Source organism: Hakea prostrata, chromosome 5 (assembly GCF_041222555.1).
Source record: "Hakea prostrata isolate BN-2017 chromosome 5, UWA_Hpros_2, whole genome shotgun sequence".
Taxonomy (NCBI): Eukaryota; Viridiplantae; Streptophyta; class Magnoliopsida; order Proteales; family Proteaceae; genus Hakea; species Hakea prostrata.
The window spans coordinates 57,418,210-57,442,355 of record NC_142604.1 but is presented as its reverse complement, the minus strand read 5'-3'; the positions used below and the strand labels follow the sequence as shown (position 1 = coordinate 57,442,355).

At 41.9% G+C, this 24,146-nt stretch overlaps 1 protein-coding gene across 1 annotated transcript in view; it reads right to left on the bottom strand.

The window, feature by feature from the left end:
• XRCC2 (homolog of X-ray repair cross complementing 2 (XRCC2)) overlaps window positions 1-24,146 on the bottom strand; it is a 70,898-nt gene continuing 46,752 nt past the window's right edge. Inside the window, exons 8-10 of the mRNA XM_089154824.1 lie at window positions 474-510; window positions 287-384; window positions 1-205 (exon numbers count right to left, since the gene is read on the bottom strand). Coding sequence (XP_089010950.1) covers window positions 182-205; window positions 287-384; window positions 474-510 — 159 coding nt within the window. The 3' untranslated portion in view covers window positions 1-181. The remainder of the gene's footprint in view (window positions 206-286; window positions 385-473; window positions 511-24,146) is intronic.

Here is a 24,146-nt window from a genome sequence, read left to right as displayed (position 1 = left end):
AGGAAAATAGATGCAAAGAAGGAAGTGCAGGCCTAGATACAACAGTAAAGGTAGCCTATATGAAAAATCAAGGGTAAAGCTGCTTACATTATGGCCCTCCCTAGACCCCCTGCGGTCATGGGATCCTCATGCACTATATGATAGGAGAGATCACCAATTCCTTGCAACTGCAAATGCTCCTTCATGCAATCATAAAGATACCAGCCTGCAACATTAAGTATTGACCATCAAATAGAGGAATCCAACATCAGCAAAATAAAATAGCTGTTAGAATGCATGTCTATACATCTTTCACGGCAAATTTGTCCAAGAAACTCAGTGGAGGCAGCAACCACTTAGTCTCATAGATTGGTGTGATTTGATTGCTGTTAGCAAGATCTTCATCTGCAAAACTAGTACAAACAAGTTTTCATACCACACAGAACGCTTGAACAAGAGCAGGCAACATCTTTCAGAGAACGAAAGCACTTTACCTGAAACTCTTACAAGTACTCTGTGTGTAATAAATGACTGCAAGAATAAAACAAGGGGTTGGTATCAGGTTTAAAGTACTAGTACCAGTTCTCATACCAGAAGGGTAATTATAACACATCATATCATACCAAAGAGAAGAAAAATACACTAGATATAAATGGAAATGGTCAAGAATAATATAGAAACGGGTAGAGTATATGCCAAAAACAGTTTTGAATCATGAAACTTTGGAAGTAATATGTAAATATCATCTATGAAAAGGAGAATAAAGTACAACGAGACAAGGCCATTCAATTGATTATATATGAAGGTTGAGGTTTCCTAATGTAATTCCAGTTTTTCAAGGTATCATACCAGTACCTTAAAGATAAAAGGTATCAGTTAGAAACTGGCTGATACAGAAGGACAACTTATACTTTAGAAGCAAGTTAAAATAAGCATTAATTATATCAACTACCTGAACTGAAAAGGAATAGATTCCAATTATATGGATTTCATGTCAGAAATTCAGTGGAGCCCACCAGTACAATGGTTCGACTCCAAAACTAAGAAAAGTTTGGAATCTCATGTGAGACAAATCTTGTTGAATTCTTTTATGACATGAAGGCACCAAAACAACCAGATTTACATCTCATTTCAGCCTTTATACATTGCCATAAGCTTGTTTTAGAATAATGTAGATGGTCTAGTGTCCAGCATACATACTTGGAAGTTAAATGGATGATCCGACTTTTAAGAAACAAACAAGTGATTCCATTTAACAGCAGAGATCAAGTTGTTGATATTGATCACGAATGGCAGATTCAAACTGATTCCATTCTTGCTGGTGTCCTTCCACTGTACTGTGCTCTTGAAGGCGTAAGGTTTTCAAAAACCTAATGCGTAAATCTTCCTTTATTATATTAGATGGCTTGTTCATGTTTTCATTAATCATAATTCCGTCCTAGTCATTTTGCTCCTAACTCTTGGAGCAAAAGCAAATCTAATGCACTATATCTCTACATTAATATCATTCGACATGTTAACTTCCTTAGCCTTTGGGCCACAGCATTATGTTTCCAAAAGGACCATTGTGTCCTCTGAACCAGTTGATCAGCATAGAAGTTTTATATTACTACTGTACTTGTATGCTGGTAGCATCAGTCATTCCAAAGCATCTAATGAAAAAACAGGTAGCTGCTGAGCTGCTGAGATTTCATTTTACCATTCTATTCTTTAGAACCAAAATACTTTGATTTAAACACAAAATAATAAGTATTTAACGCTATTATTTATAGTTGGTCCTTGTTAATATTTTTTAAGCTGAAAAGGCGTGGAACTGTGCTCCTTAGCTTTGCTCTGTATGATTATCCCCTTCTCTTCTTAAAAGATTCTCGCTTTTTGCAATGAGTTCCTGGATATATCTTATGACAAGAGTAAGAGTGAGAGTGATGAATGTAGAATTGATGTTGAACTCCCCAGGATTCCTTAAGAGGCGTTTGGTTCCGCAGTTCCCTGGAATCCGCTTCTGTAGGGAATCATAAGTCTGTGGAATTAGGTTCTGTAGAATCATATTCGTAAAAAAATACTGTTTGGTTATTCTGATTCTGGAAAGTGAATCTATCTGAATCTTTCACGATAATGGTGATTCTATGGGAATCATCCATATTTATACTTGAGGTGGTTTCCAATGGATCCAGTTTTTTAGTGTAAATTGTGGATTCCTGGTGATTCTTGAAGAATCTAGATTCCGACTCAAAGTGTGAACCAAACGATTTATTTTATTGGAGTCATGATTCTCCTGAATCTGATTCCAGGGAATTGCGGAACCAAACGCCCCCTTAGTGATTTAGCCAATCTCATCAGAAAGGCCACTCAATTATAAGTTTATTTTCCATGTATTGGGTTACAATGATGTAATAATCCCCGTATTTCTAACCCGAAACCCGTATTACAGGTCCACGTACCAGGAGTTCTAGCCGGAAGAAGTTGTGGGCCATTCGGATTGAAGCCCATGGATCAGGATGCAACTGGCGAAGAACCTGCCTTACTAGGAACCCAAAGGCAAACCAATGGAAACCTTGATGGGCTGGGCAGATGGATTTCTAGCGGGAGACAAGTCAAGTTTGAAGATGTTCGAGATCAAGGTAAAAGCCCTCACATGTTGGTTTAAGTTAAATTGGTGTTAGGGATCAACCGAGAGAGCAAAACACCCAAATGCTAGAAAGTACTACGAGGCGGTTGATTGACTTAACCAACCGCCACAAGCGACCAGTCGGTCAGATTGCGGGATTAAAACCCTATTTTGCCCCTAGCTCCCTATATAAGGCTCCATCACGACCTAATTTTGCATTATTTTTATCATGGTGGCTGCTAAAGACTAAGTAAAGGTTGTGTGCACGTGCTAGGTGGAGAAGAATCCTCGATTCGCAAAGAAAGCTTGGATTTTGCTTTGACTTTCAGATCTTTTAGAGGTTAGTTAAGCACTCTCTTATTTTACTTGAATTATATATTGTTAGAGAGTATTTCCTCCCTCTAAAATTCTGTAATGGTGAGTTGGAGTGATTAGATCCTTTTCCATCAATAATCTTGATTGGATCATGATAGGAGATGGATTTTCATATCCAAATCAAGGGTTGATCTTGTTGAAGAAGATGATGTGGATTCTGATGCATCCAAAATCTGCTTAGCCCTTAGATCTCCTTGAAATGACCTGCAAAACGAAAGCGTCAGATGTGGCCCGACCGCTGGGGTCGGGAGTCCACCTTCTAAGGCTAAGTCAGTCGATGAACTTAATCACAAATAGCTCTGCTAGATGCATAGAGCTAAGGAATGAATAGCTGGAAAATAATATAGATCGTAAGCATATGAGAGTTTACGTCCACAAGTGTGTATGGATCTGAGTCCCCCTTACCTCGTAGGTAATTAAGGTTTATATAGAGTGTACCTTCGAATCTTCTTCATTGGATGCATTTGAGCCTTCTTCGGATAGTCGTTGGATTCTAACAGTTAGATCCGTTAAGCAATAGACTTCTACTAGTTTGAACTAGTAGAGGACTCCTGAGATAACCTCACGGTTATCCGATGATTATCCCTTCAATAGCGATAAGTGACAGCCGCCAAGTTGAGTCTACCATCATTAGGGTAATTAACCTAATCCATTAGTCGGATTAGGGCGTGCTTGTGGCTGATTTAGTTTTCTTCCTCAGCAAGCTATCTCCTAGACCCGGCTCGCTCGGAAGCTAGCCGATTCCCTCCGTCTCGACCAGGGTCAAGGGTCAAACCGAGTATGAACCTGGTTCGATCATATTTCCTCCATATCACGAGCCCCCCAGACCAAGCGTTCGGTCGATCTCGAGGGCTTGGTTTTTAGCTGGGTTCTTCGTCAGGCAATAGTCTCTGCATATCCCACTAAATGTCATATCAAATTTAATGCGGTGGTCACTTTTCCTCGAGCGTTGTGAGGGCAATGCCACGTGTCTCATTACAATCGAATAATCATGGCTCACGTAACCCAAGCGACGGTTTCCGAACGCCTGTTTTGGATTCGTGAGTTCAAACTTTCAAACCGACTCTAAATCTCGATCGTTGACGCTGAATCAATCTCGATCGTTCACGTCTTCAAACACTCGTGCGGGTGCTTAAAAGCGGTTCGTTGTCTTCGTAGGTTTCATTCTTCTTGTCTGGAATTTTGAAACTTCATCGTCTGCTTCGCGCCTTCTCTTTCTCAAGCTTCTGCCTCACTGAATCAGTAAGTTTACTGATCCCTTTGCAAAGTTAAAAACTCCCTGTCTCCATTTTTTTTTTTTTTTACCTTACTGAAGCTAGTAATGGAGGATAATAGGGTTTCTTCTTCCCTGGTGCCCAGCGTTAGTAATAGTAGTGGTAACGAAGCCTTTGCTTCCCTTCCTTCTGAGCAGTCGAATAGTGATAATAAAACCCTAACTGACCTCTGGCGTGAATTCGCAGAAGTTTCTCATAAAAGTTTAGAAAGAAAGGCCGAAACTCCTTCTGCCTTTCCTGAGTCTGGATCTTCCAAGACTCCTAGGGTGACCGCCGAGTCTTCTGGACAGTCAAAACAAACCTCCAGGTCTAAAGGTGGACCTGGTTCTGTTCCCTCCTCTTACAAGGAGAAAACCCTTCTTTCGGCCATCCAGGGTTTTGATTTTCCTTCTTCTTATCATCTTAGGGTTCCCAATCCTGATGAGAGGGTTGATTCGACCCTTCCAGGCGAATTTTCCCTATACATAGATGCATTGGAAAGCGGGGTTCGCTTTCCTTTTTTCAATCCTTTGTTTGCTGCCATCCTGAATCACTGGGACATTTGCCCTGGAATGCTCCTTCCCAATAGCTGGCGTCTCATCGTCGGCTTCTTGGGTTTATGTTTTGAACTTGGCCTTAAGCCCTCTCTTGCTCTTTTTGTGCACTTTCATCTACTTTCTATTTCCCATCCTCCTGGCTGGGTTGTGCTCTCCAAGCGTAATAAGACTGAGCTTGACTGGAGGGGCAGCATTCTCACCAAAGGAACTTGCCCTTCCAATCACAAAGGATGGCGCGAACGATACTTTTTCTGTCGAGCGCCTCAGTCAGATCTCAACTTCCCGACCGTCTAGAAACAGTATACTTCATACTCTGAAAGTAACCGGGTCCTTCCTTTATCCAAAGAAGACAAGATGGCCGTCAAGAAGATCAAATCAATTCCATGGTATCAGGAGATACATGGACTTGAGGTGGAGTACAACTCCATCCTTCAATATTGGGGATTGGCTCATTGTGAGCTTCTTAACCATCATCTTTCAAATTTATAAGAGTGATATGTCTTTTTGCAATTTTGATTCTTGTTCTTCTTTGCAGTGCCACCAAGAATGAACCCTGAGCATCTTCGGGCAAAGGCTGCCAGGGCCGTTGTGACAGCTGAGCAACGGTCGCCCCGAGCCTTAACTGTCGATCAAGAGGCTTCTGTTCCCTCTCCCGACCCTTCTTACAAGGGTATCAGGAACTTAAAGCCCGTGGTCGACGCTTCGGGAAAAGGGAAAAAGCCAATGGTGGAGAGGCCAAATATCTCCTCGCCGCTCGAACCAAAAGGAAGCAAGATACAGTTGATGCTTCCTCCCATAAAAAATCCAAAAATATTGGAGATGGTGATGAGGTCTCCATGCCTCAGTGGACACTGAAGCAAACTGATAGGGTGACTCAGGACCCTGAGAAAGCTGCAAAATGGAGTTCCCTCAGTCTTCTGCCTGCTGACCGTCAGGACTTTGAGGCCCTGAACGACGATACTCTTGTTAGTCAGTCCACCAAGTACCGGCCTTCCTGATCTTTCTCTAATTGTTTTTCATAATCTCTTATGATTTTTTCTGATAATCTCCTCATCCCCAGGAATGCCGTGTTGAGCTTTTATCAGCACATGGAAGCATTGAGCCGGGTTGGTCGTAACGGCTCCTTGCTGCGGACCTGTGAAGAGAATTTGGCTAAGGCCAATTCTGAAATAGACTGGCTGACGGCAGCTGCCAAGGAGCTGCAGATGAAGCAGGATGAGGAGATGAACTCCTTAAAAAAGGCCCTCGACTCTTCAAAGGCCCGCGCTGTTGCTGCCGAGCGCGAGGCTAAGAAGCAGAAAGCAGCTACCACGTTGTTCGGTGACAGACTTGAGCTTAAGTCCATGGAGAACGAAAATATACTGAAGATGGCAGTCCCTAGCAAACCCGAGCATATCAAGCCGGAGCTTCGAAAGGATTGTGTTCGGAAGTACCTGAACAACGTACCTTTATCTAACCTGCTGGGTACCTTCAACATCCAAGCTTACCGCTTGGGGCAGAATGACGTTTGGGAAAAGATCCTCAAATCTATCCCTTCCTTCGATACAACTCCCTTTCGTGAGGTGTCACAGAGAGGTCTTCGAGAAGCTTAAATTGGACCTCCCTAACTGGGCTCTGGAAGAGGATGATCCTTTTCCAACTGACCCAAAATATGAGGAATATCTTGCTGACGAACCACCCCTCCAAGAAGAAAAGTCACAGGCTGCCGTTGAAAAGGACCCTGATAATGACAATCCTGAGGAAGGCTCTCCTGTGCAGGACTCTTCGGGCAATAATGAGGAAGAAGCGTAGGGAGTTATTCTTTTTTTTTTTTTTTAAAGATTGATCCTCCTTATTAATGAATAGAGACTTCTTCCATGTTTGCCTTAATATTTCCTCATCTCCTATCCGAAAGTTTGTCTTGAAAATCAAATATAAATAATAAAACTTATCACTTAACTTCGTATACCTTGATGGGGGATAATCTTGTAAAGATATTATGAAGAGACGTTCGGGAAAGATGCTTTAGCCTCTATTCCCCATTACTCCTTCATTTATTGCAAAGTCCACACATTTCCCTTCATTTGTTGCGAAGTCCAACATTTCCTTGCCTTTGCATACCATTCACTTTTATCAATGAATTGGTAATACAACCATTATTTAAATGGTGGTGCGACGGTTGGAGGTATTCTCGTATCAGGTGTCTATTTCCATGTGGCCTCCTTTTGACCGTTGATCTTGCTTGTTGAGGAATTCAAAGCGTTTCTTTGATCTGGGCCTTTGGTTGCCTTTGGCTCCCAACCGTCGTCTTACTACCTGAGGCTATTTAAGTCCTTTGAGGGTACTCTCCATCTATCCTGCTATCTAGCAAGTTAGATTTGCAAAAACGACATTCCGTCTTCCTGCTCTGCATCCATATTCCTCGTACTCCAACAATAATCTTTGAACAAGTGAGCTTTTTTGCCCTCTCCTTCCCCCTGAGTAAACTCCACAGTAGTAATACTTGGGGTTTACTTAATGGGTATTTTGAGTAGTTCATATCTGACAGAGAATTAGGGTTTTCCCATTTTCCTTATGTTGTTGGATTCTCGTATTGATACGGCTTTTTCTGTGCTTGCAGTGCCTCCCAGAATCCTGCAAGAAAACTATTCCAGCATCGACGGGGGTTTTGGCCAATAAGGTGATTTCATCTGGTGAATCCTCTAAGCGTAAGGAGACTGCTGTTGGTGAATCTTCAGGTCAGATTCCCACAGTTTCTACTGCGATGCCTCTCCTATGCTCCCTCCGTCTGAAGAGATCGCCCGGTCTTCCCAGGAAGATCTTGATCACTCCATCGCTGATGGTGCTGCTGATGTCCCTGCCGGAGATACCAGTCGGGCTTCTCCGAAGGAGACTCTCCGGACATCAGAGGCAACTATGTTGGCATCTGATGAAGGCGCGGCCCCGGTAGGTGCTGCTTCTATTTCCAACTCTAGAGCTTGTTTGGCATCCTCTTCCTCTCCTTCTTTGGAGCAGGAGGATTTTGCCACTAGGAAGCGTCGTCGGTTGGTGGAGGATGCAACTCACCCTTCTCTTGATGTAGCTCATCCTTCTCCTCCTTCGAGGAGGTCTGAATTAGTGTCAAACGAGTTTGACAAAGCATTGGAGTGGTGCACTACTGCTCAAATGTCTAGCCAAAGCAGAGTTCGTTCCAAACTTCCAGACGATGACTTTATGAAGTCACTGGTGATGTAAGTTTCTCTTCAGTTTTCTTTTGATGCTGAAGATTACTCTTTTGCTCTTGACTAACTCGGAAGTTGTTTGCAGGAGTCTTACTGGGAACTTCCACAACCAAGTGGAAGCAGCCTCTAGACTCAGTAAACTGAGTAATGAAGTTTCCCGGCTTCGGGAAGACTCCGAAGCCAAAGACGCTGAGATTGCTCGTCTTAGGAAATTAGCTTGGGAGGGTGCAGGAGAAAAGAACTCGGTGATCGAGCGTCTCTGTTCATACTTGGATGATGCCAGGGAGAAGATCCGGCGACTGGAGCGAGAAGCGGGAAAGTCAGGGGCCCAGGGTTCTGAAGCGTTACCTCAAAGGCAAGTTGTCATTCCTTTGCCCGAGTCCCTTCCAACTGACGTTCGCAGGGCCTGCATCTTCAAGTATTTACACAGTAAGCCCTTTGTTGACATGTTGAATGCTTATAACTTGCAGGCGTACCGGGATGGCGAGAACGAAGTATGGGAATCAATACTAAGGAAAGATCCTCATTTTGATACGACTCCCTACAGCGCTGTTTGTCATCCTGAAGTGTTTACCAATCTGGGTCTTCTTTCTCCTGACTGGACCAAAGATAAGATCGACCCTCCGCCTTCTGATCCGGATATTATGCATTATCTTGAGGATTCTCTTGTTTATTCTCCCCTGGAAGGATTCAGTTATGAAGAGCTTGGCCTGAATGCAAGTCTGATCGAGGACCATACTTCTTCTAGTCAAGCTAGACAAAGAGATATGAAATTGCAGAGGATTTTGTTCATACTGTAATGCTTTTGTAATCCCCGTTCCTCCTCTTTTTCTTCTTGAATCCGTGTCGCTGCTCGACTCTTGTGTTTGTTCTGGCAAAGCTGTTCTGATCTTGTTTGATTTCTTAATGATCACCGATGATGACTTTCTTTTTTGACCGAAGATTGTACCCCAACTCTTGTAATCTCATGTATATGTTTGATGTAAAGGTTGGCCCCTTCCGGTCTTTTGAAGAAATAAAAAATTAACTTCATCTTGAACTTTGCTAATCACTTGAGTCGCTGTTGCACTAGGTCTTAGTTGTTCAGAACAATGCCTTTACTTAAGGATTTCCGGAGAAATACAATAAGTCTGAGAAGGAACTCACTCGGGTTTTGAACCGATGCCTTGTAGAAGGAACTCACTCGGGTTTTAAACCGATGCCTTTACTTAAGGATTTCCGGAGAAATACAATAAGTCTGAGAAGGAACTCACTCGGGTTTTAAACCGATGCCTTGTAGAAGGAACTCACTCGGGTTTTAAACCGATGCCCTTACTTAAGGATTTCCGGAGAAATACAATAAGTCGAGAAGGAACTCCTCGGGTTTAAACCGATGCCTTCTGGATATTTATTCATAGTCTTGGAACTCACTCGGGTTTTAAACCGATGCCTTGTGGAAGGAACTCACTCGGATTTTCATCCGATGCCTTGACTTAAGAAATTCTGAAAAAATTCAATAAGTGTTGAAGGACCCACACGGATTTTCATCCGATGCCTTGTGGAAGGAACTCACTCGGATTTTCATCCGATGCCTTGACTTAAGAAATTCAGAAAAAATTCAATAAGTGTTGAAGGACCCACACGGATTTTCATCCGATGCCTTGTAGTTGGATCTTGTTCTTGAATGTGGTGTATGATGCCCCTCAATCAAAAGATAATTGTTGAAAACCAATAATTGCATTGATTGAGTTGAAATTGGTTACATCACGAACAAAATTGAAATCATCAAGGATAAAATTTCTTGAGATGCCTGGCATTCCACGAACGATCCAACTCTTTCTAGGTGGTGATGTTCTTCAGCTTGTACGCTCCTGAACCGACTGGTTTTACAACCATATAAGGTCCTTCCCAAGAAGGATCCAATTTTCTTTGATGGCGTGGATCTGAAGCTAAGGTATTTCTCAACACCAAATCTCCTGCTAAATACCGACGATTCTTTACTCGGGTATTGTAATGTGATGCTATCCTTCGTTGATAATGTTGAGTTCGTGCTATTGCCTTTGCACGAACCTCGTCCAACAAATCAAGGCTATCAAGCAGTCCTTGCTCGTTCGCTTTTTCTTCGAACTCTCTGTCCCACAATGTTCCCGCCATTATCTCTACAGGTGCCAATGCTTCGGATCCATAAGCTAACCTAAATGGAGTTTCTCCTGTGGGTGTTCGAACCGTAGTTCGGTAGGCCCACAGTACATTATGCAGCTCTTCGACCCATAAGGCTTTATCAACCTCAAGTCTTCTCTTTATCCCTTCAAGCAGCGTTCGGTTAGTAACCTCTACTTGTCCATTGCTCTGGGGGTATGCCACTGAGGACATACGATGCTCGATCATGTAAGTTCCACAAAATTACTCAAATTAAGTGTCGTGATGATTATCTTTGGAATCCCAAAGCGATATATGATTGACTCAAGCACAAATTTCTCCACTTTTTTCTCAGTGATTGTTGCCAGGGCACTGGCTTCAACCCATTTTGTGAAGTAATCAATTGCTACTATCAGATATTCCCGTCCGCCCGACACCTTAGTGAATTTGCCCATGATATCAATTCCCCACATCGCAAAAGGGATGGGATCTAGAATTAAAGTCATGGCTTCCGCTGGGCGTTTGATACTTGTAGCATGGATCTGACAATTACTACACCGACGAACATACTCCATAGCAGCTTGTTGGACCTTAGGCCAATATAACCCAAGTCTTAGAATCTTGTGTGCTAGAGCTCGTCCGCCCATGTGAGCCCCACAAATTCCTTCGTGTACTTCGGCCAGAGCCGACTCCGCTCCTTCGGGACCCAAACATCTCAGAAGGGGTCCAGAATAAGATCTTCTGTACAACCTTCCATTTTGCATAATGAATCTTACTGATCGTACCTTGACCAATCTGGCCTCCTTTGGATCCTCTGGAAGTTTATCATCTCTCAGATATTCAACCATTGGATCCATCCAGCAACGCTCTGCTTCAATATAAGAAATTTCTTTCTCATGATAACTTGGAAATGTTCTCTCTTCAATGTAGACCGATGGGTCTAAATTTTTTTCTTTGGCATTAGCTAATCGAGATAGCTCATCTGCCATTGTGTTTTCTATCCTTGGAATCTGACATACCTTCAAATTCCTAAATTCTTTTTGAAATGCCTGCACAATCTCTTGGTACTTCTGCAAGCGAGGTTCTTTTATACCATACTCCCCCTGAACTTGGTTGACAATAAGTTGAGAGTCACTATAAATAGTTACATATGCTATTGCCAATGCTTTTGAAATCCTAAGTCCAGCTATCAGGGCTTCATATTCTGCCTCATTATTGCTTGCTTCGAATGCAAATCTCAGTGCATATCAAATGACAAATCCCGCCGGACTTTTCGAAAGAATTCCAGCTCCTGCTCTGTCCTTATTGCTCGAACCGTCCACATATACTTCCCAAATGGTTGGTATAATGGGATCTTCAACAATGTTCTCCACTGGTGCAGTAGTTTCTACTACAAAATTGGCTAACGCCTAAGCTTTGATTGCCGTTCTGGGCTTAAAGCTTACTTGGAACTCACTGAGTTCAACCGACTAGGCCACCATTCTTCCAGATAAATCAGGTTTATGAAGAACTTTACTAAGAGGGAAAGTTGTAAATACCTCTATTGAATGAGCCTGAAAGTATGGACGTAGCTTCCTGGCTGCTGTCATGAGAGCTAAAGCCTGCTTCTCAATCTGCGAATATCGTGTCTCCGCATCAAGTAACACGTGGCTAACATAATAAATCGGCCACTGTTTCTTATCCTTCTCCCGAACAAGTACTGCACTGACCGCTAAAAGGGATGCTGCTAAATATAGCTGTAAGATTTCCCCCTTCTCTGGTCGGGACAAAAGTGGTGGCTGTCCCAGTGTTTCCTTCAATTCCTCGAAAGCCTTCTGGCACTCTTCAGTCCAATTTGCTTCCTTTCTGCCCCTTAGATCTTTGAGTGCTTTGAAAAATGGTAGACACTTTTCTCCAGATTTTGAGATGAAACGATTCAGAGCGGCAATTCTCCCCGTTAAGCATTGTACTTCTCGAACAGTTTTTGGAGCTTCCATGTCAATTAAAGCCTGTATTTTGGCTGGATTAGCCTCAATACCCCTTTGTGATACCATGAAGCCCAAAAATTTGCCTAACGAGACTCCGAAGGCACACTTCTCCGGATTCAGCTTCATCTGGTATTTTCGTAATACTGAAAATACCTCAGTTAAATCTGCAATATGATTTGCCCTTGTAATACTCTTTACCAACATGTCGTCAACATAAGCCTCAACATTCCTTCCGATTAGGTCCTTGGATATCTTGTTGACGGCCCTCTGATATGTAACTCCTGCATTTTTCAGGCCAAATGGCATGACTTTATAATAGAAGCTTTCACGATCAGTCATGAAAGCTGTAAACTTCTCATCCTCTTTATTCATGAGGATCTGATTATACCCTGAGTAGGCATCCATGAAACTCAAAGTTTCATATCCTGCAGTCGCATCTATCAAGAGGTCAATCCGTGGCAACGGATAGCAATCTTTAGGGCAAGCCTTGTTGAGGTCAGTGTAGTCTGTACACATCCTCCACTTCCCATTCGACTTTTTGACCATCACTACGTTGGCCAACCAGATTGGGCATTCTATTGGTTCTATGAAACCAGAACTCTTCAGTTTTTCGACTTCGCCCCGAACGGCTTCGTACTTTTCAATGGAGAAATTTCTCCTTTTCTGGATAACTGGTTTCACCTTTGGATCTATCCAGAGTTTATGCTCTGCGACAGTCCGATCGATTCATGGCATGTCTTTGGCAGACCATGCGAATACATCACTATTTTGTTGAAGAAAAAACTTCAACTCTTCCTTGAACTCCTCCAGCTGTTCAGATCCGATATAGGTAATCCTTTCTGTATTATCTGTGAACTAGATTTTCTCCAGCTTTTCTACCGATTCGGGCCTTTGCATTTCTGCTTCTTCCCGATCATCTCGAACTTCTATTGGTAGGGCAGTCACTTTCTTCGGGCCCTCCTTGTCCTTCAAATAGGCAACATAACATTGCCGAGAGATCCTCTGGTCAGAGGAAACTTGACCAATTCCCATGTCAGTCGGGAATTTTATCTTCAGGTGCTTCGTTGAAACAATAGCACCTAACTTAGACAAAGATGGCCATCCGATGATAACATTATAAGCTGGAAGTTCCCGAACCACCAAAAAATTGATTCGGACGGTAGTCTCCTTGGGAAAACTCCCAATAGATAAATCCAACTAGGCAGATCCTTCTGCTATTGCAGACGATCCTGCAAAGCCATATAAATGTGTGGATGATGGCTCCATCAAGTCTTCATCCACCTTCAGCTTTTGATACACTTCATAAGATATTAGGTCAGCTGCAGACCCTGTACCAACTAAAACTCTATGTACCTCCCGGCGCGCAATCTCTACCTTGATGACTATGGCATCATCATGAGGTAGACAAACGCCTCTTTCATCCTCCTCGCCAAAGGTGATGGAATCTTCACCATTCGGCCTCTTACGCTTCTGCGTCTCTCCGGTCCCAACAAATTTAGATTTTGTCTTTAACCTCCGGAGTGATTCGGGTCCTGGGCCTCCGAAAATTGTAAGGATCGGTGACCGAGTAGCATCAATCACCTCCTTACCTTTTTTAGACTTCGGAGCCTCCTTCGGTCGTTCTAAACTAACCGAACGATCCCTTTTGGGGCCAGCTTCACGTGGCTCCTCTCTTCTTCTACTAACAAAATTGGACAAATGTCCCTGAGATATCAATCTCTCAATATCTACTTTTAAATGACGACAGTCATTAGTATAATGACCGTAATCCTTGTGGAAACGACAATATTTTTCTCGATCTTGCTGCTCTCCAGGCTTCAAAGGAATTTTTGGTGGCCACTTCAAAATATTTCGCTTCTTAATGATATTCAAAATATCAGCCCGATGAGCATTTAATGGAGTATACTCACTTTTACCGGGAGATCTCTGCCGCCAAACCTGAGGCTTTCCAACTCGATCTCAAACATTCTGCTTTGGCTTCTGCTTTGGCTCAAGAGCCTTTTGTTCTTTGGTGGAGGCTTTATTGTCTCCTTGGCGCGTATCTAAGATCTCCATGACTTCAACCTGCTTTTGGCATCTCTGTACCAACTCAGCATAAGTTGTAGGCATATCCTGTAGTAATAACTCCAGGAGTCTTCGATTAGTGAGTCCAGTGAATAGAGCAGTTTTAGCTACTTGCTCATCCAAATTCTCTATCTCCATTGTTACTCTATTGAATCTTTTCAGATACTCTCTGATCGATTCACTCTTTCCTTGTCTGATGGTAAACAAGGTTTCTTCTGTCTTCTTGACTTGGATTCCACTTTGGAATCGCCCTATGAATTTGCGTGCCAACTCATCAAAATTTACGATCCTTCCGGACGGGAGGTTCGAAAACCACTTTTGTGCTGCTCCGGTTAAAGATGAACCAAAAACCCTGCAGAGAATTTCGTCAGAATTACCTGCAACTGCCATAGTCCACTGATAATAGCCGATGTGGGCTGTAGGATCTCCGGAGCCATCGAATGTAGAAAAAGTTGGCAAACGGAAGTTGTGGAGAAACTGATATCCCGCAATTGGCTCGGCAAAGGGGGTTTTTTGAATAACTGAATAAATATCATCAGTTATCCTTCCTCTAGCCAATTGTCCTAGTTTTTGATTGATATTGGCCAATTCCTGACCAATATGAGTCGATTGATCTTCTGCAACACAATCACGACCTCGAACAAACATGATCATCACGAGCTATTCGATCATCACGATCGGCTCGTTCGTCACGAACATTCCGCTCATCGCGAACTGCTCGATCATCACGAACGGTTCTTCTAACAGTTGGTGAGTGAGTCTTCACTCCTGTATCCAACCTTGTATTTGAATCGGTTGTACTTTCCTGTGGTCTATCAAACCGATCGTCCCGCCTAGGTAGATCGTCGACTCTCCTAGGCCCTCGGTCACCTTCGCGAAAGTTCTGACCGATATTCCGATCTTCAGTCAATCTTTGAACCCGTGGTAATACACGCCTCCCTGAATCGCGATGATCAGGTTCTTGTGGTAATACCACTCGTCTGGTTAGCACGCGGAGTGCTTGACTCACCTCCAAAAGTTGAATCTTTACCTGATTCAATTGATCTTGGATTGTCTCCGGAGGATCATGCCCTCCTTGACCATCATCTACCTCAAGAGGTGGTAAACTTCCCTGGGGAATATCTGGATTATTTTCTCCAGGAATTTGAACACCAGTATCACGTTGTGCAGTGGCTGCTGCTGCGGCTGCTGCCGATCTAGTCACCATAGCTTTCTAAGTCGTTCCCACAGACGGCGCCAAATGATGCGTCCCAAATCTGCTCAAGCCCTTAGATCTCCTTGAAATAACCTGCAAAACGAAAGCGTCAGATGTGGCCCGACCGCTGGGGTCGGGAGTCCACCTCCGAAGGCTAAGTGAGTCGATGAACTTAATCACAAACGGCTCTGCTAGACGCACAAAGCTAAGGAATGAATCGCTGGAAAATGATCTAGATCGTAAGCATATGAGAGTTTACGTCCACAAGTGTGTATGGATCTAAGTCCCCCTTACCTCGTAGGTAAGTAAGGTTTATATAGAGTGTACCTTCAAATCTTCTTCGTTGGATGCATTAGAGCCTTCTTCGGATAGTCGTTGGATTCTAACAATTAGATCCGTTGAGCGATAGACTTCTACTAGTTTGAACTAGTAGAGGACTCCTGAGATAACCTCACGGTTATCCGATGATTATCCCTTCAATAGCGATAAGTGACAGCCGCCAAGTTGAGTCTGCCATCATTAGGGTAATTAACCTAATCCATTAGTCGGATTAGGGCATGCTTGTGGCTGATTTAGTTTTCTTCCTCAGCAAGCTATCTCCTAGACCCGGCTCGCTCGGAAGCGAGCCGATTCCCTCCGTCTCGACCGGGGTCGAGGGTCAAACCGAGTATGAACCTGGTTCGATCATATTTCCTCCATATCAGATTCAAATCATTCGTCTTCTGTGATATGATGTGTGGTGACCTCTCTGAAGTTCTAAGAACAAAGTTCGGACTTGAATCAATCCAAAATCAGATCGACAATGGGTGAATGGTGATCAAAAGTCTAAATTTCGAACTTAGAAAACTGCCAGAAGAGCTGGTGGTTGCTTAAAAAGGTCGATTAAACCAACCGCCTCAAGCAACTTGCCTATTTCCAAAGGCTATTTTGATGTTGTTTTCACTCTGATTGGATCTCAGACCTTAGTGAAACTTCTTAACCCTAATCTAGGTGATCTCTGAGGTTTGCTTGAGAGGTTACTCATGAGGTTTAATATGTTTTTCAGTAGTTTTTCCATTTAGACAGGTAAGGTTACAATTGCATGTATGATTGACATAATGTTATGATGATTTGCCTATCACTATAAACATGTATGTAGCCTTATAACCTATTGTAACAATAGTTAAATATGTTTATTTGATAATGACATGTTATGAATAATGTTAAGTGTACTCAATTTATTACTTTATGTGGAATGATGTGTTTGGTGAGACTATAATTGAGGATTATTCTTGCTAGGTATTCCTAGCTTGGGATATCAAGGATTGTGGTATAGGATACTATTCTCCGATGCCCCTAGCACTATCATGGTTGTTGATTTACATACCTAGAAGGTCTAGACTGCGTGATTAGGTACCCTCACATACTACTACCTTTTTGGCAGGGATATTGAAGCCAAATGACCCGTGATAATAGTGACGTGACTCTATTTCATCCAATAGTGGTAGTGAGTCCGTGAGGGGATTTAGTGGTCCACTGTTGATTATGCAATGGTAGGGTTGCATATGTTAGGGTTGGGCTCATAGGTGCCCAATAAGCGGTTGGGAGTCGTGAGGGGACATGAGAGCATCCACCCCAACAATATGTGGATGACCATAGGGTTAGCGAATGGAGTCCAACAAAGGTAATCAGTTCGTGAGGATTCTTATTCCTAAGTGGAGAAGGATATTGAACCGAGTTGGTTGGTGTTATAGGGGAGGTATCCGAACCACATATAGTATGTTACCGTAGGACCTTGCATTGGTTTAGAATCCCCGACATGCGCCATCACATATGCCAATGGTTGTGGTGAGATTGTAGACCTAAACCCTAGCCAAGGTTGATTGACCAAGACCGTACCCCCTTGCCCAGGATCCCAACAAAAGTAGCCAATCCTTGAGGGATCAGAGTGACGAGACCTACCCAGAGGAGGGCTGGTGTTATATCTTAAAGCATGTCTGCTTTATTACAGACTTGTATGTTTAGCTACTTGATGCATCCATACTTTAGCTTATCAACTGTTCATTTTTACTCATTATATGTTAGTGATGTCGATGCTTATATGGGATTGTCGCCTTACTAAGTTCGTTGGAACTCATCTTAGTGGATTGTCTCCATTTTTCTTTAGATGACTGTACAAAAGCAGCAAACGTTCCATATATGTATAGGAGAACAACGAAGACACCATGGAGATGTCATTGGAATTAGTGTTGCACAACACAAAGCCTCCTGCGGTTCGTCATTTGGATAGGTTGATGAGAGAGGATTTTAAGACACCTTTTATTAAGAGACTAGAAGAAGGGTGTGTGAGTCCTGAGAAAGACAAAAACAATAACTAAATCATGAGATTTTCTTTGCTTCCGCTGAAAACATTCTTTTGGATACATTTCCTTCGATTCATTCCTTGGATTACATTTATTACTTTTCATTGGATTTTGGACTCTTTGTTCCTTTACATTAATTATTAAACTGTTCTTTGCTCTTGATTTGGATCCTCCGGCCAATATCGAACCTCTCCCAACAACCCGTGGGTATGATCCACAGCCATAAAATCCATGGTTTAGACATCAATAATAATAAATACACTAAATGTCAAATCAAGAGCAAAGAATAGTTCTATAATTAATATAAACAAACAAAGAGTCCAAAATCCAATGAAAAGTAATAAATGTAATCCAAGGAATGAAATGAAGGAAATGTATGCAAAAGAATGTTTTCAGCAGAAGCAAAGAAAATCTCATAATTTAATTATTGTTCTTGTCTTTCTTAAGACTGACACACCCTTCTTCTAATCTCTCAATAAAAGGTGTCATAAAACCCTCTCTCATTGACCTATCCAAATGACGAACCACTTGGATCCTCTTTTTGTCTATAGGTGTCATAATAGCACTCCATGCACCCACAGGAGGCTTCATGTTGTGCAACACCAATTCTCATTGACGTCTCCATAGTAACTTTATTGGAGTTCTCACATACATAGGGAACTTCTCCCACTTCTATATAGTCATCTGAAGAAAAATAGAGAAAATCTACAAAGATGGGTTCCCACGAACTGAGTAAGGCAACAATCCCATATACACATCGACATCACAAACACATCATGAGTAAAAATGAAAAGGTGATAAGCTAAAGAATAGATGCATCTAGCAACTAACCATACAAGTCTCTAATAAGGCAGACATGCTTTAAGATATAACACCAACCCTCCTCTGGGTAGGTCTAATCAAGGTTTAAAGTATCTCTCTGTATCGTATCGTATCGTATCAGCCGATACATATCGGTATCGCAGGCTTGCGATACGATACAAGCCGATACGTTTCCAACCTTTTGTTTTGTCATATCGTCTCTCATGTCTCGCATTGTATCGGCCGATACGTAACGATACGATACGATACGATACAGAGAAACGTTTCTTAAGTATAAATTTTAATTTAAAATAAACGATACATATCGTGCGATACGCAACGATACATATCTATACACACGATACACATCCAACGAATCTCATAAATGATAAAACAAAGTTTCAACTTCCAAGTACGCTTCTTCCCGAGTTCTCTCAAAGTTCCAAAGGAGGTTGGAAGCAGCAGCAGATAAACTTAATGTCAATCCTTTACTGCTGGAGTTGCAGGTTTACAACGACTCTCTCATTTATGCTCTTGAGAAAGGGTTTTGTGAGTCTAACGAAAGAGTTTTGTGAGTCTGAAGAGTTGCAGGAAAACAGGGAAGAAAGGGCGAAAGGGAAGCAAGGGCGAAAGGGTTTTGTGAGTCTGATGAGTTGCAGGGCTTCGAAAGTATCTCTCTTTCCTTTTAGATTCTCATGAGTTACAAATGGGTTGATTAATTAGTTGGATTATTTGAGTTTGTTTGGATTAAATTATTTGAGCTATATTGGTAGAGATAATTTTCAATTGTAATCATTCACTTGCATCCACTGGTTTCTACTTTCACATTCTCTTCCATCGTTTTTCTACTTCAAAATTTGGCATCTGGGTTTTAAAATTGCAGAGTTTAAGACCTTTCACTGAAGTTGGAAGTGGATTGATCAGGACTTTGCAGGACATGCCTCTATGGACAAGGTGGGAAAGTTGGCTTTTGCAGCTACTGTTTATCACATCAGTGGAAGAGGAACTCCAAAAATGGGTTGGAAAGTCCAGAACATTTAAGGAGATTTGAGACTATTTCTTTCAAAACTAGGGGTTGCTTAGGATTTCAGTGGGGCACGTCCCTCCCTAATTCAAGAAACTTGTGTCATAAGGAAAGGTCGGGGTTTTAATTTGTTATAGGTGTGAACTTTGAGGGCTCATGAGTTTCTTATTTAAGCTTCAGGTTTTTGTCTTAGAAGCTCAAAGCTATGGTTTCTTGGTTAGTATGATTATTCTTCACACCAAAAGAAGTGGTGAACTTATGAGTTGTGACAACTAGTGAACTAGAAAAGTTATGTGAGAAAGTGAGAGTTTGAGAGAGTGATGATGAGTAAGAAAAGGGAGAGTTTCCCATGGTTTGGCTGTACTTTTGTTTGTGTTACTCTGTTTTCCACCAGTCATTGAAACAGTGATATTATGGCTTTAAGGTTTATAGACAAAAATGAATCCTCATGGGAGAACAAGTAATAATAAGAGACGAATGCCTTTGTTTTCTTGAGAAGTTGATATGGGGTGATATGGGATGAAATCCTTAAGATGGATAATTAGGATTCTAGAGATCGGATGGGGCTGTAATTTGGATCAAGTTAGGTATAGGATATGTCCTTAAAGTAAGGTTGAATTTGGATGGGTAGATTAGCAGTTACTAGTTAGGGTTCTTGAAATTAGGAATTCAAAATCCTCAAAATTCTAGAACCTGCTGTTTCTAGAGTTAGGACGAGGGGAATTGGCTCAGTGTTTGGATTGGAGGTTGAGGTGTTGGGGCATGGTGAGTGTGGTCTGATTTTTATTTATTTTTTTGGGTGAATAGTTTGGTCTGATTTTGATTGCTTGTTGGGAGATTTATGGTTTCTTGTTGTCTAGGAGTTGAGGAGCTTGATTGATGGGGGGGGGGGGGGATTAGGGATCAAGAAATTCAAGATAAAGGAAAGAGGGGAAAATGGGGGCGGGGAAAGCTGGGTCTTCAACTAACCTTCTGTAGAACCTATTATTCTGCAGAGGAGGTGGACTAATAGAGATCTAGGCTGCATCCTCAGCCACAGCGAGAATCTTGAACTTGAGCCATCAAGAACCTACAAAATTATCTTCAATTTTAATCAGCAAGGTTCCCAGGCCTCTTGGACTTTGACCACCAAGCAACAAATCAGGTCTTAAAACCGTAGGTCAGAAATCTAAGAGAGCATCAAAGCTGATAATGTTTTTTCTTTTTAAAATTCTAGTTGTGTATCAACCTATGTGGAACTGTGATCTCTTTCTTGTTAGAGAGGTTTGCAATGTGTTAAATTCAAAGTAACTAAGACAGAACCTGGTAAATACTGTGTTGATATGCTAAATACAGAAATCTTTGATGAGACAGAACCTTAAAAATTAGAGAGCAAATAGTGATTCGATGAGCTTGGCCCTTCTCCAAATTTGAGTTCGTTCTTAATCTTCTTTGTTGCATCAAATGCGAGTCTTTTGGGAGACTATATTAAGGTTATAAATCAAGCTTATTCCTAGTATGTGAGACTTCTTCAGCTTGTATGCATTTTTTTGAATGCTTATTGGTTTCTCATTCTCACTATGCAATATGAAGTTACTAATGTATTTTAAATAGAGATATAGTTTCTTATCTTATCCAGCAGTCTACTTAAGATTCCATAGTCTTGTTTTGTGCTTGGCTACATTTATTTTATCTAACTAATAATACATGAGAATGAGATTGTTGTTTGGCTTCATTCAAAAACTAGATTTCTTTTTTCTTTTTCTTTTGGCATGTTAAATTGTATTAGTCTTGAATACTCACTTTTGAGAACAAACCATCACTTGCTTTGTTGTTTAGGAAGATGCCACGTTCCACAAATATTGGATGGGAATATTGCACCAAGATAAACAACAATACACAAGATTCTACCATGAGTGGGAATCTCACTTCCATCAATTTTATAATTGGGGTCAATATTGTACTTATGTTCGACAAGTGCACAACATCATCTTGGTGTCTCCCATTCAAGAAGATTCAACATATGGATTTGAACCTCCACGACATTCTTCATGGTATTTGTTGGAATTTATTAATATGATTAATAAATTAAATGCCCAAGGGCAATATTGGAAACTCACTATTAGGGCGGTTACAAAATAGGGTTATATATTTTGGTAACCACCGCATTAGTGAGTAAGTGTGTGATTCATTCGCACGAGATTTATCTCTGAGAAACGGCGGCTCCATCTCTCTCTCCCTCTCTCTTAGAATCGCAGGCTTGGAAATTTTTTCCTTTCCTCGTTATTGATCTTCATTCCATTAATCCAAGGCATTTGGGTTGTGGATATCATTCCCTTTCCTAGTGATTGTGGAATCACCCCGGTAGAGCTTTGGTGGTGGAAAGAGAACATGGATCCAGATCTAGACTTCCGCTGCGAATACTTCTTAAAAGGGAAAGCGAATCCAGGTAAGGAATCTTTTCCCCGTCAATTAAACAATATTGATATATGGAGTATTACCAACATTGTCATCAGAGCCATTGGTTTCCACGGTTCTTTGTTCCTCCCCATTGTTTATTTTAATTGTATGGATCCAATGGGAGGATCAAGGGTTTAATATGAAACCCATGGGAGAATTGATAGGGTTTATGGAAACCCTTATTTTGGTTCGGATCCGAGAGGGAGATCCTTGTGAATTTCCCTAATGAAGATTTGCATGAATTGATAATCCATGATGATATTTTTTTTGTTTAAAATTTATTGTTGGATTTTTTTTCATGTATTTTTGGATGATTTTTTGGGTGAAAAAAACGTGTTTTACCATTTTTGGAAAAAATTTCGTTCATAAAAAAATCCAGAAAAAACGCCGTTTTTCGGTCACGCCGGACGGATTTTCCGTAGGCGAATGTCATCCGTCTGGTCACGAGGCCGACGGTCATCCGTGCTGGTCACGAATGCCGACGGGGAATTTCCGTCGGCGACGGATCATCCATCTGGGCATAAAAGGCAGACGGAATTCCGTCTGGGAGATGGATTTTTTTGGATATTGGTCTGTCCAGTTTAGAATGTGTTTCTAACTTACTGGACACCAATGGCCCGACAATCTGTGTGATGTTTGGGCATTGAGGGCCTATTGGGGCCTAGTGGGAGCTAATGAGGTAGAAGTGTTCTGTGTGAACCACCTCATAGCTTTAACATGATTGCATGTTTTATTTTAATAACACTATTTTTTATATATGGGTTTATCAATCATGTTTCTTGCACAGAATGAAGCTAGTGTATAAGTCTATGTGGGTTTGCATGAGAATTTGATTGAATATTTTTAGCATTTCTTTTGGTTTAAGTGCTTTTCCCATAGGTTGACTATGCTAGTGTGATTTGTTGTTGCATGAGTTGTGTTTTATGCTAGATTTATTGAACTCATTCTTGTATGTAATATCTCTAGAATAAATGGCTGCTACAAAGAGCATAGTCGCTGACCTCACTAAAGGAGATAAGCTGAATGAGAGGAATTATGACCTCTGCCACCAAAAGGTGCAATATCTCTGAAAGAGCGGGATATCTTGGAGACCATAAACCGGACCATGAACCCACCCGAGGAAGGTACCACACGCACAAGACATCGCGAGGACCTTGATACATACAATGCTTGGAAGAGGAAAGACCGGGGCCGGGAGGGATGACCTGATGCTTCGTTATGAGAAGCATAGGACTGCAAAGTCTTTGTGGGAGGCTGTGAAGTTCCAGTATGGAGGGACTTCCACCACAAGAGGCCGCCAGCTCGGACTCACCTTTGTGATTATAAGATGCGCCGGGTCACACCATGAGGCAGCATATAACCATCATGTCTAACATGATTAGTGAGTTGAGCGCATGTGGCGCGCCGAAGATCGATGAGGAGCAAGTCTCTGTAGTCATCGGTCATTGCCAAAGACTTGGGAGCATATGAAGATCTTTTTGACTCATGCCGATGAGGTCAAGACTTTCGATCAAGCTGCCAAGCACCTTGAGCTTGATAAGGATCGGATGTTGGCCGATGCCCCTCAAACTGATGTATTTGTTGCTGAAGCTAGCACTAGTAAGGGTGTAGGCTTTAAGCGCAAGAGAGAGAAAGCTCAACCTCGGCGGTCCAAGCAAAGTAACCGGGGTGGGAACAAAAACAAGAGTGGCCCCAAGCGTTCAAGGGGGACTAGTGCTGGCAAGAAGAAATCAACTTTGATTTGCTTCAAGTGCCGAAAGCTTGGTCATTTTGCTCGTGATTGCACTTTGAGCAAGAGGTATGTCTTGTGTGTTATACCTCATCTTGTTATGTAACAAGTTCTACTATGCTTGCTTGAACTAAATCCTTTGTGGATTATTGATTCAGGTGCGACAGAACACATAACAAGGGAACGCTCGAGCTTCGTGGAATACCGTCGTATTCCAAGAGGAAGCAAAAGAATAACGATGGGGAACAGCTCAAGCGTGGAGGTTCATGGCATAGGCACATGCAAATTAGTTTTGCGAGGTGGCCGACGCGTTACTCCATGATGTCTTTGTATGCTCCGGACATTCGGCGAAATCTTGTTTACGTTATTTATCTTTTAAGACATGGTTTTAGAGTTGTATTTGAAAACAATTCTTTGGTTTTGTATCACGGGTGATACGGTTTATGGTTATGGTTTTCTTAATAATGGTTTCATTGTATTGGATACAATTGATTA